General features: G+C 46.1%; 1 protein-coding gene across 1 annotated transcript; it reads left to right on the top strand.

The window, feature by feature from the left end:
* The first annotated feature begins 3,149 nt into the window (after positions 1-3,149).
* Positions 3,150-14,267, top strand: LOC309364758 (zinc finger protein 213-like). The gene is made up of 6 exons (XM_081902632.1): positions 3,150-3,216; positions 4,206-4,655; positions 6,067-6,187; positions 6,630-6,715; positions 10,317-10,443; positions 12,365-14,267. Exons 2-6 carry the CDS (start codon positions 4,236-4,238, stop codon positions 12,844-12,846), a joined length of 1,236 nt encoding a protein of 411 aa, XP_081758758.1. The 5' UTR covers positions 3,150-3,216; positions 4,206-4,235; the 3' UTR covers positions 12,847-14,267.
* Positions 14,268-14,829: the final 562 nt, after the last annotated feature.

The following is a 14,829-nucleotide window of genomic DNA, read 5'->3' as shown; positions in this document are numbered from 1 at the left end:
AAGAATGGCAGATGAAGGTGATTGACTATATGGGACTGGCGGAAATGACGAGCAGAATCCGGGACCAGAGAAGGGATACGGCGGAAGAGGATTGGGGAAAATTTAAAGAATATTTAAAGAAATATTGCAAAATTAATGAATGTTAGAAAGACGCTGGATTATAAATTAAGAGGTTAATTGCGGCAAGGGTAAATTTAAAGAAATTTAATAATATTAAAATTAAGTTAAAAGTATGGGAAGAATTTGCTGACAATTTAATCAGAAATTAGAATACAGAAAGGGGAGGTATGAGGAAGTCGGGAAAGTAAGCTATAAGAAAGAAAAATTAGAATTTATACGTGTTTTATGTTTGTATTTTTTTCTATATTGTCTTTTTACTTTGTGTTCTTTTTATTTGTGTTGTGTATGAATTTGTGAAAATCTGAATAAAAATTTATATATATATATAAATTCTAGTTCTGTTCAGGGAAGTTTTTAATATGTGACATTTTAGTGTATTTTTCATTTCTGTTGGAAGCCGCCCAGAGTGGCTGGGGAAACCCAGCCAGATGGGCGGGGTACAAATAATAAATTATTATTATTATTATTATTATTATTATTATTATTATTATTATTACTAGTAAGGCTGTTTCCCATACTATTTGGTACCATTGGTCCATGCTTACTCCTGCCAGGTCTTTCCAGTGTCTGGTTATGATGTTTCTGGCTGCTGAAAATAGGTGGGTTATGAGTTCTTTGTAGTTTAAGTGGGCATTATTGTCTTGGAAGATGTTTAGGTAAAGATAAAGGGACCCCTGACCATTAGGTCCAGTCGTGGCCAACTCTGGGGTTGCGGTGCTCATCTCGCTTTATTGGCCGAGGGAGCCGGCGTACAGCTTCCGGGTCATGTGGCCAGCATGACTAAGCCGCTTCTGGCGAACCAGAGCAGCGCACGGAAACGCCATCTACCTTCCCGCAGGAGCGGTACCTATTTATCTACTTGCACTTGGGCATGCTTTCGAACTGCTAGGTTGGCAGGAGCAGGGACCGAACAACGGGAGCTCACCCGGTTGCGGGGATTCGAACTGCCAACCTTCTGATCAGCAAGTCCTAGGCTCTGTGGTTTAACCCTCAGCACCACCTGCGTCTGGAAGATGTTTAGTAAGGCCAATTCTGGTTTCTAATACTTGCTTGGTTATTTTACATATTTCTCATATGGGGACAAATAGAAGAAGACACCTTCACCCCAGTATGGCTCCCCTTTATCACACACACAGCCCAACAAGACAATGACAAAAACCCACCAACAGCATACAAATCAATATGGCTAACCTGATCCAAAACACCCACCCACCCCACTCACACACGAAAACAAAGACCACCACAGCCAACCACAAATGAACAGCCACACCCTAGGCCAACCCCAACCTCTCTCACCACCCAAGGAACACAAGCGAACAGCAAAGAACCTGCACAAGCAATGCTGACACCAAACCCCACGTATATTAAGTAAAATATAAACACCGTCAGTCATGTGGCTTGGAAGATGATGTCCCCAGGCCATGGCTGGGGCGGACTTTCCAAGTGACCACCAGGTAAGCCTGTCCTACATGCTTAAAAGAGAGAGGAATCCCCAGGGGTCAACTAGCCCAACCCAATGCAGGAATCTCGGCTAAAGCATCTATGACAGATGGCCAGCCAACCTCAGCTTGGAAACCTCCTAGGATGCAGAGTCCGCCACCAATCAAAGGAGACTGTGCCACCGTCGAACAGCTCTTACTGTTATATAGTTCATTCATTCATTCATTCATTCAACTTGGACTGCTGCAATGAGCTCTACGTGGAGCTACCTTTGAAGGTGACCCAGAAACTACAACTAATCCAGAATAAGGCAGCTAGACTGGCGACTGGGGGCAGCCACCAAGACTATAAAACACTGGTCCTGAAAGACCTACATTGGCTCCCAGTCCGTTTCCGAGCACAATTCAAAGTGTTGGTGCTGAACTTTAAAGCCCTAAATGGCCTTGGCCCAGTATACCTGAAGGAGCGTCTCCACCCCCATCGTTCTACCCGGACACTGAGATCCAGCGCCGAGGGCCTTCTGGCGGTTCCCTCGCTGCGAGAAGAGAAGTTACAGGGAACCAGGCAGAGGGCTTTCTTGGTAGTGGCACCCGCCTGTGGAACACCCTCCCACCAGATGTCAAGGAAATAAACAACTACCTGACATTTAGAAGACATCTGAAGGTTCGGGGAAGTTTTTAATGTGTGACGTTTTAATGTATTCTTAATCTTTGTTGGAAGCCGCCCAGGGTGGCTGGGGAAACCCAGCCAGATGGTAGGGGTACAAATAATAAATTATTATTATTATTATTGTTATTATTACACACCGCCCTATACCCGGAGGTCTCAGGGCGGTTCACAAGACCACAACATACAAAATCAAACCAAAAGCAGTACAGTGGTACTTCGGGTTACATACGCTTCAGGTTACAGACGCTTCAGGTTACAGACACCGCTAACCCAGAAATAGTACCTCGGGTTAAGAACTTTGCTTCAGGATGAGAACAGAAATCGTGCTCTGGCAGCGTGGCAGCAGCAGGAGGCCCCATTAGCTAAAGTAGTGCTTCAGGTTAAGAACGGACCTCCAGAACGAATTAAGTTCTTAACCCGAGGTACCACTGTAACCCAATAACATCCCCCCAAAGCCACATTCTAAAGGTGTTTAAGATCAGCCAAAGGCTTCTAGTTTCTCGTTCAATTGCTCAACGTAGATGCAAAACCACATTTCCCTACAGGATCTGCCAGGGGTTCTTTCGCTTGGATTCCTGCATTCCTGGGGGTCGGACTAGATGACCACCTGGGTGCCCTCCAATTCTTTGATTCCATCATTTTCTTCTCTCCGCTGAGTGGCGATCTAGCGTAGGTAGGATGAGAACGGGATTTCCTGCAACTCCCCCCCCCCCAAGAAACCTTTGCAGTCAGTTTCCTCCCATCTTGCTCAGGGGAAGGGGGCCTATGTCTGAGCCCCCCAGGAGTGGCCAAAGCAGGTATCTCTGTGAAATGCAGAAAAAGCAGAGACCGGAGAGGAATCATGCAGTTTGGGTGAACATAGGCCGAGCTCGCTTCCTGGAGAGGGAGGGAACTTGGGGGGGGGGAGGGAACTCTTATTATAATATCCCTCCCCATCCGGTGGCTTTCCTGCTTCTTCCCCCGCTGGGATCCACGCTCTGGGATCTGGTGAGCTTGCCTGCCCCACTTTTTGTGTATTTGGGTGAAGGGCAGTCCCAGGGCTGGAGGGGGTGGGGAGACTGCAAGGCTGCAAAGAGAGGGCTTGGGGGCTTGGCAGAGAGGGGTTGTTAACATCCCCACCTCCTCCACGGTCTGATCCTCTTTTCAAAGCCGTCTGTCTTGGGGACGATCATTGTGGAGGGGAGTTCCAGAGGTTAATGATGCGCTGCTATGTGCTTGTCTCCGATGCTCTGCAGAAGCCCCACGCGCACATCGCACAGGAATTGCAGGAGGCTCAAGCAGACAGGTCCCCTTCGTTTTAGGAGGGTCCCTGCCCTGTTAACGGAGAAGTCTGAGGGCTCCCTTGGACAAAAAAACAAGGACACCAGCCAGGAATACCAGAGCAAAACAGCAGCCAGTAGGCTTGGTCTTTATGGAAGACTGTCGCAACAAGACTCCCACCTGCCACAAAGTGGAACAAGACGGAAGCCCTGAACAAAAGAGCCCCCAAACTTTTATTGGCTGTTAAAAAAGGTAAAGGGACCCCTGACCATTAGGTCAGTCCGGCGCTCATCTTGCTTTACTGGCCAAGGGAGCCGGCGTACAGCTTCCGGGTCATGTGGCCAGCATGACTAAGCCGCTTCTGGCGAACCAGAGCAGCGCACGGAAACACCGTTTACCTTCCTGCCGGAGCGGTACCTATTTATCTACTTGTGCTTGATGTGCTTTCGAACTGCTAGGTTGGCAGGAGCAGGGACCGAGCAACGGGAGCTCACCCCATTGCGGGGATTTGAACCGCCAACCTTCTGATCGGCAAATCCTAGGCTCTGTGGTTTAACCCACGGCGCCACCCATTTTCATGTAGTTCTCCTTCAAAGAGTAGCATGCTGTGAACTTCAGATCACTCTTCCACAGTTTCTCCCAGAGGTTCAGTTCCATAATATGTCCTTTATTTATTGTCCAGTGTGTCATGGAGACTTATCTTTTGTTTCCCAGAGCTGGAGACTTCCTTGGGGCACAGATCAAAGATGGAAAAGCAGGGTTCTGCTGCGGCAGGAAGCGGACCTGACACCATCAAGACTCGAAGCACTGAGAACTTCTGGGAAAGAACTGTGCAGAAGAAGATCCCAAGCGGAGGTGTTTTCCATTCCAAAGTACAGCACCGACAGTTCAGAAACTTCAAGGACGTCTGCTACCAGGAGACCAAGGGACCCCGAGAGCTTTGCAGCCAACTGCGCCGTCTCTGCCATGGGTGGCTCAAGCCAGAGCAAAACACCAAGGCTCAGATCCTGGATTTAGTGATCCTGGGGCAGTTCCTGGCCGTCCTCCCCACAGAGATGGAGAACTGGGTCAGGGAATGTGGAGCAGAGACCAGTTCCCAGGCGGTGGCCCTGGCTGAAGGTTTCCTCCTGAGCCGGGCAGAGGAGAAGAAGCAGGAAGAGCAGCAGGTGAGAGACAGTTGAATGAGGGTTGTTCCAAAGGGCCTAAAAAACATGAGGGAGCTCAACGCAAAACTCGCTATGATTGGCCAACTTTTTCAGACAGCAAGAGCCTGTTGGATCAGGCCAATGGTTCAGCTGGTCCAGCATTCTCTTCTCACAGTGACCAACCACATGGCCGTCTGTCTTGGATTCTTTAGTTAAGATTCCTGCATTGCAGGGGGTTGGACTAGATGACCCTTGGGGTCCCTTCCAGCTCTACCATTCTGATGCCTGTAGGAAGCCTCAAGGACCACCTCTTTCCATATGAACCTACCCGAACCCTGAGATCATCTTCTGAGGCCCTCCTTCGTGTACCTTCTCTTTTAGAGGTCCGGAGGGTGGCAAGGTGAGAATAGGGCCTTCTCTGCAGTGGCTCCTCGTCTGTGGAATGCTCTCCCCTGGGAAGTTCGCCTGGCACCTTCATTATACACCTTTAGGCACCAGGCAAAAATGTTCCTTTTTAACCAGGCCTTTGGTTGATCTGATTTACATCCTGTGCCCTTTTAAAATGTCTTTTGGGGGGCACGGGGGAGGCTATTGGGTTGCTGTTTTTATTTTTATCATGTATTTTGTGGTTTTGTATCTTGATTTTATTCTGTGAGCTGCCCTGAGACCCCTGGGTATAGAGCGATATATGAATTCAATAAATAAATAAGCTTCCGGGTCATGTGGCCAGCATGACTAAGCCGCTTCTGGAGAACCAGAGTAGTGCATGGAAACGCCGTTTACCTTCCCGCCAGAGCAGTACCTATTTATCTACTTGCACTTTGACGTGCTTTCGAACTGCTAGGTGGGCAGGAGCAGGGTCCGAGCAACGGGAGCTCACCCCATTGCGGGGATTCGAACCGCCAACCTTCTGATCGGCAAGTCCTAGGCTCTGTGGTTTAACCCACAGCGCCACCCGCGTCCCACAATTTATGGACCTAATAGGTATCTAAAACCAGTGATATTTTAGGGAGCAGGTTAGCAGGCGTGGCCCATTACTTATATCATAGGAGCCTACACAACACAAAACACCGTTGCTGTATGTAGGTTTTATCTTATTTGTTTTTTATCTTATATTTTGGAAATGTACATCCAGGTTTTTTTCCTTTAATTTTTTTAGGCGCCCCCAAAAGAGTGGGGCCTTAAGCTATAGCTTGTTTGGCTTATACGTAAATCCAGCACTAGTGATGTTCCTTCCAGTCCTTGTAAAATGTGATGTCTTATCTTTTCCCAGCCAATGCTTCCATCATGCCTTGGGCAGAGCTAATATCCCATTGTTGTTTCAGAAGTTCTCCATTGCTCCATAATGTGGTTCATTGTTCTCCAGCTTTTACCAAAAAGCTTCCGAAGATCTGCGTTCACATTGTTTTACAACTTCAACTTGCTGTTTTAGACCAAGGGTCTCCTTGCAGAATTGGCTGCTGATTCCCTGGAGACAGAGAGGATGCCATCATCCACTGGAGAGTATCCCATGCGAAACATGCCAGAGAGTGATGGAGGTGCCACTTTGTTGGGTAAATATTAATGTTACATGATCTTGAACTTGGGTTCCCCTCTGTCATAGAGCATGCCGGTCAGTAAATCACCCACAGTTCAAATAAAAATAATAACAATAATTCAATTATTTATACCCCACCCATCTGGGTATAAATCTGTTATCCCAGCCTTCAATATCGAGTATGTTTACATTTTTTAAAGTCATCCAATCTTTGAGCCACACCAGATGTGCTGCTTCGTAATATAATTTAAGAATCCCGACTGCTGGTTTTCCAGCAGTTGGTATTCAGAAATACACTGCCTTCAACTACAGAGCATAGCTATTGTGAGCAGAATTCCTCCGCAGAATGTGTCTAATCCTCCTTTAAAGCCGTCCAGAAAAAAAGGACTCTACATTCAAACTGCATGCAGTGGAGGAGACCTGGGCTGTTGGCTTTCCCGCCACCTTTGTCTCCTTAGCAGGTAATGGAATGAGCTTGGCAAGACCCGTTTGGCCACCTCTTCTTTCGGACAAAGGGGAAGCAGCTGCTGTAACACTAGACCAGGTAAGGGGAAGGACCCCTGGGGAGATGGGCAGGTGGCAGTGACGGGGCCTCTTATCTCCTGTTCGCCTCCTCCAGGTTCAACAAATCCCTCTCCTTCTCTTTGCTTCTGTCTGAGCTACATGCAAGGAAGGCCGTGTATGCCAGGCAGATTTGAAGCACCTTTCCTTTCCGAGTCGTCTGGATTTTGCTTGTCAATGACCTTCATAACAAAAAAAAATTCCTTCCAGTAGCACCTTAAAGACCAACTAAGTTAGTTCTTGGTATGAGCTTTCGTGTGCATGCACACTTCTTCAGATACACTGAAACAGAAGTTACCAGACCCTTCTATATAGTGAGAAGGTGGGGAGGGGTATTACTCAGAAGGGTGGTGGGAATGGATGATTGGCAGATAGCTGTGATGAGCCTGTTGACGACTCTTAACGACTGCAATAGGTCTTACAGGAAAAAGCAAGGGGTGAGAAGGTGAAAAATGGCTTTGTCATGTATAATGAGATAAGAATCCAAGGTCTTTGTTCAGACCAGGTCTCTCCATGGTTTTAAGTTTGGTGATAAGTTGCAATTCAGCAGCTTCTCTTTCCAGTCTATTTCTGAAATTCCTTTGTAGTAAAACAGCTACTTTGAGATCTTGTATAGAATGTCCTGGGAGATTGAAGTGTTCTCCTACTGGTTTCTCTGTCTTGTGATTCCTGATGTCCGATTTATGTCCGTTTATTCTTTGGCGTAAGGTCTGGCCTGTTTGTCCAATATAGAGAGCTGAAGGACACTGTTGGCATTTGATGGCATACACAATGTTAGACGATGAGCAATTAAATAGTCCCGGCTACCTATCTGTAAAACACGGCTACCTATCTGTAAATGACCTTCATGTTAAACTTCCATACTTTTTTTAAAAAAAATAAAATAAAAAATATTGATTTTTATTCATTACAGTGGACGCTCGGGTTGCGAACGTGATCTGTGCAGGAGGCACATTCTCAACCCACAGCGTTTGCAACCCGCAGCGTCGTGTCTGCGCACACATAGGTCGCAATTCTGTGCTTCTGCGCATGCGCAAAGCGTGTTTTAGTGTTTCTGCGCAAGCGCAGAAACCCACAAGTAACCTGTTCCGGTACTGTAACCTGATGATATGACTATACAGTGGTGCCTCGCAAGACGAAATTAATTCGTTCCGTGAGTCTTTTCGTCTTGCGCGGTTTTTCGTCTTGCGAAGCACGGTCAGTCGCAACTGCACCTCTTCAAGCGGTTTTTTTAAAAAAGGAAACAAACTCGCAAGACGTTTTCGTCTTGCGAAGCAAGCCCATAGGGAAAATCGTCTTGCGAAGCAACTCAAAAAACGAAAAACTCTTTCATCTTGCGAGTTTTTCGTCTTCCGAGGCATTCGTTTTGCGAGGTACCACTGTATAACATTTGTCATCATACACAAATCATAATCATTTTGCAAAATAGATTCTCAGAATCCCTGAACTTCCCTCCGTGGTTTCCCCAGATATTCTTTTCAAACTGAGTCTTATCATATTATCCATATTTTCTTAAATCTCAATTTGTATCATAATTCTCACTTCACTGCACTCCAGTGTTTTCAATTGTTTACAGTGTTCTTTCAAGTAACTTAAAATTTCCCCCCATTCTTTATTAAATTTATTGTCTTCTTGATCTCCGATTTTCCCGGTCATTTTTGCCAGTTCGGCATACAGTGGTACCTCGGGTTACATACGCTTCAGGTTACATACGCTTCAGGTTACAGACTCCGCTAACCCAGAAATAGTGCTTCAGGTTAAGAACTTTGCTTCAGGTTGAGAACAGAAATCATGCTCCGGCAGCTAAAGTGGTGCTTCAGGTTAAGAACAGTTTCAGGTTAAGCTCGGACCTCCGGAACGAATTAAGTACTTAATCCGAGGTACCACAGTAGTCCATCATCTCTATCAGCCATTCTTCTTTTGTAGGTAAATTGTCCTCCTTCCATCTTTGGGCAAGTAGCATCCGTGCAGCTGTTGTAGCATACATAAATAGTCTCTTCCGATCCTGAGGTATTTCTGGACCTAAAATTCCTAGTAAGAAAACTTCCTTCTTTCCTTCCCTCCTTCCTTCCTAGTCCAGTGTCCCGTTTTTTCTATTATTGATTTTTATGATGTTTTGAATTTTTTAAGCAAATTTACTCCGCAGGCAATAAACCATTATCTTATAGTTGTTGTTTTTTTACTTCCCACCCTTCCCTCCCTAACATTTTTGTGCATTATCAAACCCCTTAACACCATCTTACCGTTTTCTTCCTCTGCTGTTCATATCTCAAATCCTGCTCACAATTTCCTGTCGCTCGAATACTTCATCAGATAGTCCAAGAGAGGCCTCAGATTTTCCATAAAAAGTTTGTCCTTTGGATCTCTTAATTTTACAGTCAATTTCGCCATTTCAGCATAGTCCGTTAATTTTAGAAGCCATTCTTCTTTAGTTGGGATCCCTCCTTCCATTTCTGCATGTAGAGAGTTGTTGGATACATAAAAAGATAAAAGTCAGCTTCTTCAGAACCTCAATTATCCTGCACAGAAAGCCTTCAGGGGTTTTTTTGGGGGGGAAATAACCAATTTAAACATCTTATTTAGGAGAAGGTATGGAAAGTTAATTTAAAATTTACAGGTTGTTGTACATTAAAAGAGAATTGCATGAAGACGATGTATAGATGGTACTTAACAGCGTTTGAGATTGCAAAAATGTATTAGGGTAAATCAGGTACCCGTTGGAAGGCAAAAAGGTTATTGGGAAATGATTTATAATGAGTTAAAAATGTTTAAAGTGATGATTCCCAAGAAACCTGAGGCCTTTCTGTTAGGTATAATTAGACCATAATTTCTTTACGAATGCTATGGCGGTGGCAAGAATAGTCTGAGTGTGAAAATGGAGAGGAAATCCGGACAAAAGAAGAATGACTTATGAAGGTGATTGAATATGCTGAAATGGTTAGACTAACTGAGAATTGAAGAACAGAATGAAGACATTTTTTTTGAAGAATTGAAATATTTTGTAGGAAATTTGAAAAAAAAATACCATGGTGATGTTAAAATGTATTGAGGATTTGAAGTATTGCAATGAATGAGAAGTGGTAGTTTAATCATGTGTAGTTAACATATATACAGTGGTATCTTGGTTCTCAAATTTAATCCCTTCCGGGAGTCTGTTCGACTCCTGAAACTGTTCGAAAACCAAGGCACGATTTCTGATTGGCTGCAGGAGCTTCCTGCACTCAATTGGAAGCTGCGTAGGACGTTCAGCTTCTGAAAAACATTTGCAAACATTCATGTCCAGGTTTGTGGCGTTCGGGAGCAATATTTTTCGGGAGCCAAAGCATTCAACTACCAAGGTACCACCGTAATGGGTGAAATATAAGTAATAAAGCAGCTTTATAAGGCAAGAAAAGAACACCATGGAAAGATGGATGAGAAGTCAACAGATAATGAGATATATATTTCGATGGTTGTCTAAAAGAATTTGTAAAATTTGAAAAGCTAATAAAAAATGTTTATTTGAAAATCTAACAAAAATGTCAATAATAGGCTATAAACGAATGATATGTTAATAATAAACATCTTCTTTAATTTGTTATCAGTGCCCCGTGTCCTTTGCGGATGTGGCTGTGTTCTTTGCAAAAGAGGAGTGGTCTCTGCTGGATCCTGACCAGAGAGCTCTGCATAGTGAAGTCATGGAGGACAATTGCCTGATGGTCACCTCTCTAGGTAAGGCTCCCTTGTTTCCCTCGCTCCGAGGTGAAGAGCTGCCGTCCTCACAATATAGATTTTAAACTCTGGGGGAAACTTTGGAAAAGCGATTTGAAGTTTACAGCGTGTTATTCTTTGAAGGAGATCTACTTGAAAATGATTTACAGATGGTATTTAACTCCGAGTAGGCTTACTAAGGGGACGCGGGTGGCGCTGTGGGTTAAAGCCTCAGCGCTTAGAGCTTGCCGATCGAAAGGTCGGCGGTTCGAATCCCCACGGCAGGGTGCGCTCCCGTTGCTCGGTCCCAGCGCCTGCCAACCTAGCAAGTTCGAAAGCACCCCTGGGTGCAAGTAGATAAATAGGGACCGCTTACTGGCGGGAAGGTAAACGGCGTTTCCGTGTGCTGTGCTGGCTCGCCAGATGCAGCTTTGTCACGCTGGCCACGTGACCCGGAAGTGTCTCCGGACAGCGCTGGCCATCGGCCTCTTGAGTGAGATGGGCGCACAACCCTAGAGTCTGTCAAGACTGGCCCGTACGGGCAGGGGTACCTTTACCTTTACCTAGGCTTACTAAGATCTATAAGGCTGAATCAGATAAGTGCTGGAGATGCAAAGAGGCGAAGGGAATGTTCATATGTGGTGGACTTGTGAAAGGGTAAAAGAATATTGGGAAATGGTCCATAATGAATTGAAACAAATGTTTAAAAGTACCCCCCCCTCAAAGAGTCCTTTTTGTTGGGGATAATTCAGACTGAAATTCCCAGGTGTCCAAAAATGTATGCCACTATGGCGGCCCGTGTTTTGTTAGCCCCAAAATGGAAAACGAGCCAAGTCCCAACCAAAGAAGAATGGCAACTTAAGCTGACAGAATATGCACAGCTTGCAGACTTAACATATAGCATAAGAGAACAAGAACTCGTTTGTTGTTGTTGTTTAGTCGTTTAGTCGTGTCCGACTCTTCATGACTCCATGGATCAGAGCATGCCAGAATAAATCAAGAATACATCAAGAATAAATACTGCTCCCCGCTTTACGACAACGGAAGTTTGTGTTTCTACTCAAATTCTCTCCCCCACTCCCCCCCTTTTTATTTGTAGTCGTTTAGTCGTGTCCGCCTCTTCGTGACCCCCTGGACCAGAGCACGCCAGGCACGCCTGTCTTCCACTGCCTCCCACAGTTTGGTCGAACTCATGCTGGTAGCTTCGAAAACACTGTCCAACCATCTCGTCCTCTGTCGTCCCCTTCTCCTTGTGCCCTCCATCTTTCCCAACATCAGGGTCTTTTCCAGGGAGTCTTCTCTTCTCATGAGGTGGCCAAAGTATTGGAGCCTCAGCTTCACGATCTGTCCTTCCAGTGAGCACTCAGGGCTGATTTCCTTCAGAATGGAGAGGTTTGATCTTCTTGCAGTCCATGGGACTCTCAAGAGTCTCCTCCAGCGCCAGAATTCAAAAGCATCGATTATTCGGCCTTCTTGATGGTCCACCTCTCACTTCCATACATCACTACTGGGAAAACCATGGCTTTAACTATACGGACCTTGGTTGGCAAGGTGATGTCTCTGCTTTTTAAGATGCTGTCTAGGTTTGTCATTGCTTTCCTCCCAAGAAGCAGGCGTCTTTTAATTTCATGACTGCTGTCACCATCTGCAGTGATCATGGAGCCCAAGAAAGTAAAATCTCTCACTGCCTCCATTTCTTCCCCTTCTATTTGCCAGGAGGTGATGGGCCCAGTGGCCATGATCTTCGTTTTTTGATGTTGAGCTTCAGACCATGTTTTGCGCTCGTTACAAAGACTATAAACACACAGTATATACAGAAATGAAAGCACACCCACCCCATGTGGTAGAATATGCCTTCCTTCTCTTTACACTTCCAACATACGTTTGTGTACAAAGACACCCCCTTGGGCTCTCTTACTATTTTCCTCTCTTCATTCTGCAGCTCACGGAAAGCACTTCCGCCGCCATCTGGACCACACGACCCACCAAACCATTCACACGTCGGAGAAGCCGTATCAGTGCTTCGTGTGCGGCAGGAAGTTCATCCAAAAGGGAAGTCTCACTGAACATCAGAGAATGCACACAGGGGAGAAGCCGTATCAGTGCTCAGAGTGCGGAAAGAGCTTTGGCCAGAAGTCGCAGCTCACTTTTCACCAGAGAACTCATTCGGGGAAGAAACCTTATCAATGCCCGAAGTGCGGAAAGAGCTTTGTTCACCATTCAACCTTTTCTTGCCATCGGAAAGTACACTTTCGGGAGAAATTGTATAAATCGGGGGCGGGCAACATCAGGCCTCTCTACCCTGCGCTTGGCACCTGCCCCACACCAGGCCCCCCCTCCTCCTCCCCAAACCCTGCCCCCCCAATGACTCTTCTATTACTGCCTGCCTGGAATGTGTCCTTCAACTCCAACAATGCCCCTTGATTGTCTGTATCGAGGACAGAGAAGGTGTTGAAACTGGCTGGCTGTCATGTCTGGCATGTCAGGCCATGAGAAAGTTCACTGCAGAGGACTCTCTTACGCAACTGGGCCCAGGATAGATCTCTTAAATCAGCTCATGGGAAGGAGGGAGCTTCATTCCGCCTGATTTAGGTGTGTGAGTGATCTCTACAGGGAATGTTTTCGCAATCCAGCGCTAAGCAGGATTGATTAGTCCTGCTCTCCACCCACATAGACCAGCTTTTGACAGGAGAATAATGACAGCAAATGATTGACAGGTGGGTAGGCTCACCCACAAGTCAGAAGTTGGCTCAGGTCGGTGGGGTGAGGTGGGGAGATATCTGGTCCCCCAGGCAGAAAAAGGGTTCTCTACCCACTGGGGTGGGATGCAGGTGGCGCTGTGGGTTATACCACAGAGTCTAGGACTTGCCTATCAGAAGGTCGGCGGTTTGAATCCCTGCAACGGGGTGAGCTCCCGTTGCTTGGTCCTGCTCCTGCCCACCTAGCAGTTCGAAAGCACGTCAAAGTGCAAGTAGATAAATAGGTACCGCTCCGGCGGGAAGGTAAATGGTGTTTCCGTGCACTGCTCTGGTTCGCCAGAAGCAGCTTAGTCATGCTGGCCACATGACCCAGAAACTGTACGCCGGCTCCCTCGGCCAGTAAAGCGAGATGAGTGCCGCAACCCCAGAGTTGATCACGACTGGACCTAATGGTCAGGGGTCCCTTTACCTTTACCCACTGGGCTAAGTTACTGGTTTTCCTTTACTGATTTACTAGATATTGGCATTTTGAGACAGCATATGGCAGACATTCTGTGATTGGCCATGTCCAGGAGAGCAGCCATTTTAGAGTGGCACCCATGTCACTTTCTCTATGTTCCAAAGGTTGCAAAGGCGTAAGAAGAATGGAGAGCCTGCCGTATCGTCAGGCTCATCCTGGATAGCTCAGTTGGTGCTGATAACGCCAAGGTTGCGGGTTTGAGCCGTGAATGGGGCAACTGCATATTCCTGCATTGCAGGACTAGATGATCCTCAGGGTCCCTTCTTATCCTACAATCCTATGATTTCTATGATTCCCTAAAGTGGCATCTATGCATCTATCCACAGCTGATCCATCAGGCTACAGTGGCTGACGGGGACTGCAGGGCTTCTCCATTGGAGAGCAATTTTGGGTTCCTCTGTTTGAGCTGGTCATTACTATTATTCAGTGACTAAGAAACAGCTCCTGGGCTCCCTTCTCCTATTTCCTTTCCATCCTGTTTCCTTTTCTGTTCTGGCTCTTCAATCGTAAGCAGATGATGCTCTTAACGCTACTGATATTTGTAAGCTGGTGCTTTCAAATGTTTCCGGGTTGCACATCAAATAAATGCTTCGTTTATCTTTATAAATGGATTGCGGAGAAGAAAATGCATATTGCAGTTAAAAAAAAGAGGTGTCCTGGGTGTTACATGGAGACTTGAAAGGTGGGATAGGAATTGTGTTTATAAATATATACCGTATTTTTCGCTCCATAAGACACACTTTTTTCTTCTAAAAAGTAAGGGGAAATGTCTGTGTGTCTTATGGAGTGGATGTGTGGTCCCTGGAGCCGAATTGCCCAGGGGAGAAAAGCAGATCATGCTTTTTTTCCCGAAAGTGGGAAGTGGGTATTGAAACAAAGCCGCTAATCAGCAAGTGATTGGGGAGGGGGATAAGGGACGCTAGCAATAAAGGAGGCTGCCTGGGAGCAGGGAGGTAAAGACAGCGAGGAGACAGGAAGACGAAAGAAATGAGGAGAGAAATTAGAAGAAAAGGAGGAGCAAAAAACTGCTCCAGCTGAGGAAAAGACACTAAGGCAAACAAGAGCGAAGGGAGTGTTGAAAGGAAGCAGCTGATTGGCAAGCGATTGGGGAGGCAGATAAGGGATGCTAGAGATAAAGGAGGCTGCCTGGGAGGGGGAAGGTAAAAACACATGGATCCTCGGGATTTT

Source organism: Podarcis melisellensis (genome assembly GCF_964234715.1).
Source record: "Podarcis melisellensis genome assembly, chromosome: 2".
Taxonomy (NCBI): Eukaryota; Metazoa; Chordata; class Lepidosauria; order Squamata; family Lacertidae; genus Podarcis; species Podarcis melisellensis.
Note: the sequence above shows the minus strand (reverse complement) of the source record. Positions and strands in the feature narration are given on the sequence as shown.

Excerpts from the sequence above, each read along its gene's own strand:
- LOC309364758 (XM_081902632.1), top strand. The coding sequence starts at position 4,236 with ATGGAAAAGCAGGGTTCTGCTGCGGCAGGAAGCGGACCTGACACCATC. Across the intron at positions 6,188-6,629 it reads TGGAGGTGCCACTTTGTTGG|CAGGTAATGGAATGAGCTTG; the intron begins GTAAATATTAAT and ends TTGTCTCCTTAG. Across the intron at positions 10,444-12,364 it reads CCTGATGGTCACCTCTCTAG|CTCACGGAAAGCACTTCCGC; the intron begins GTAAGGCTCCCT and ends TTCATTCTGCAG.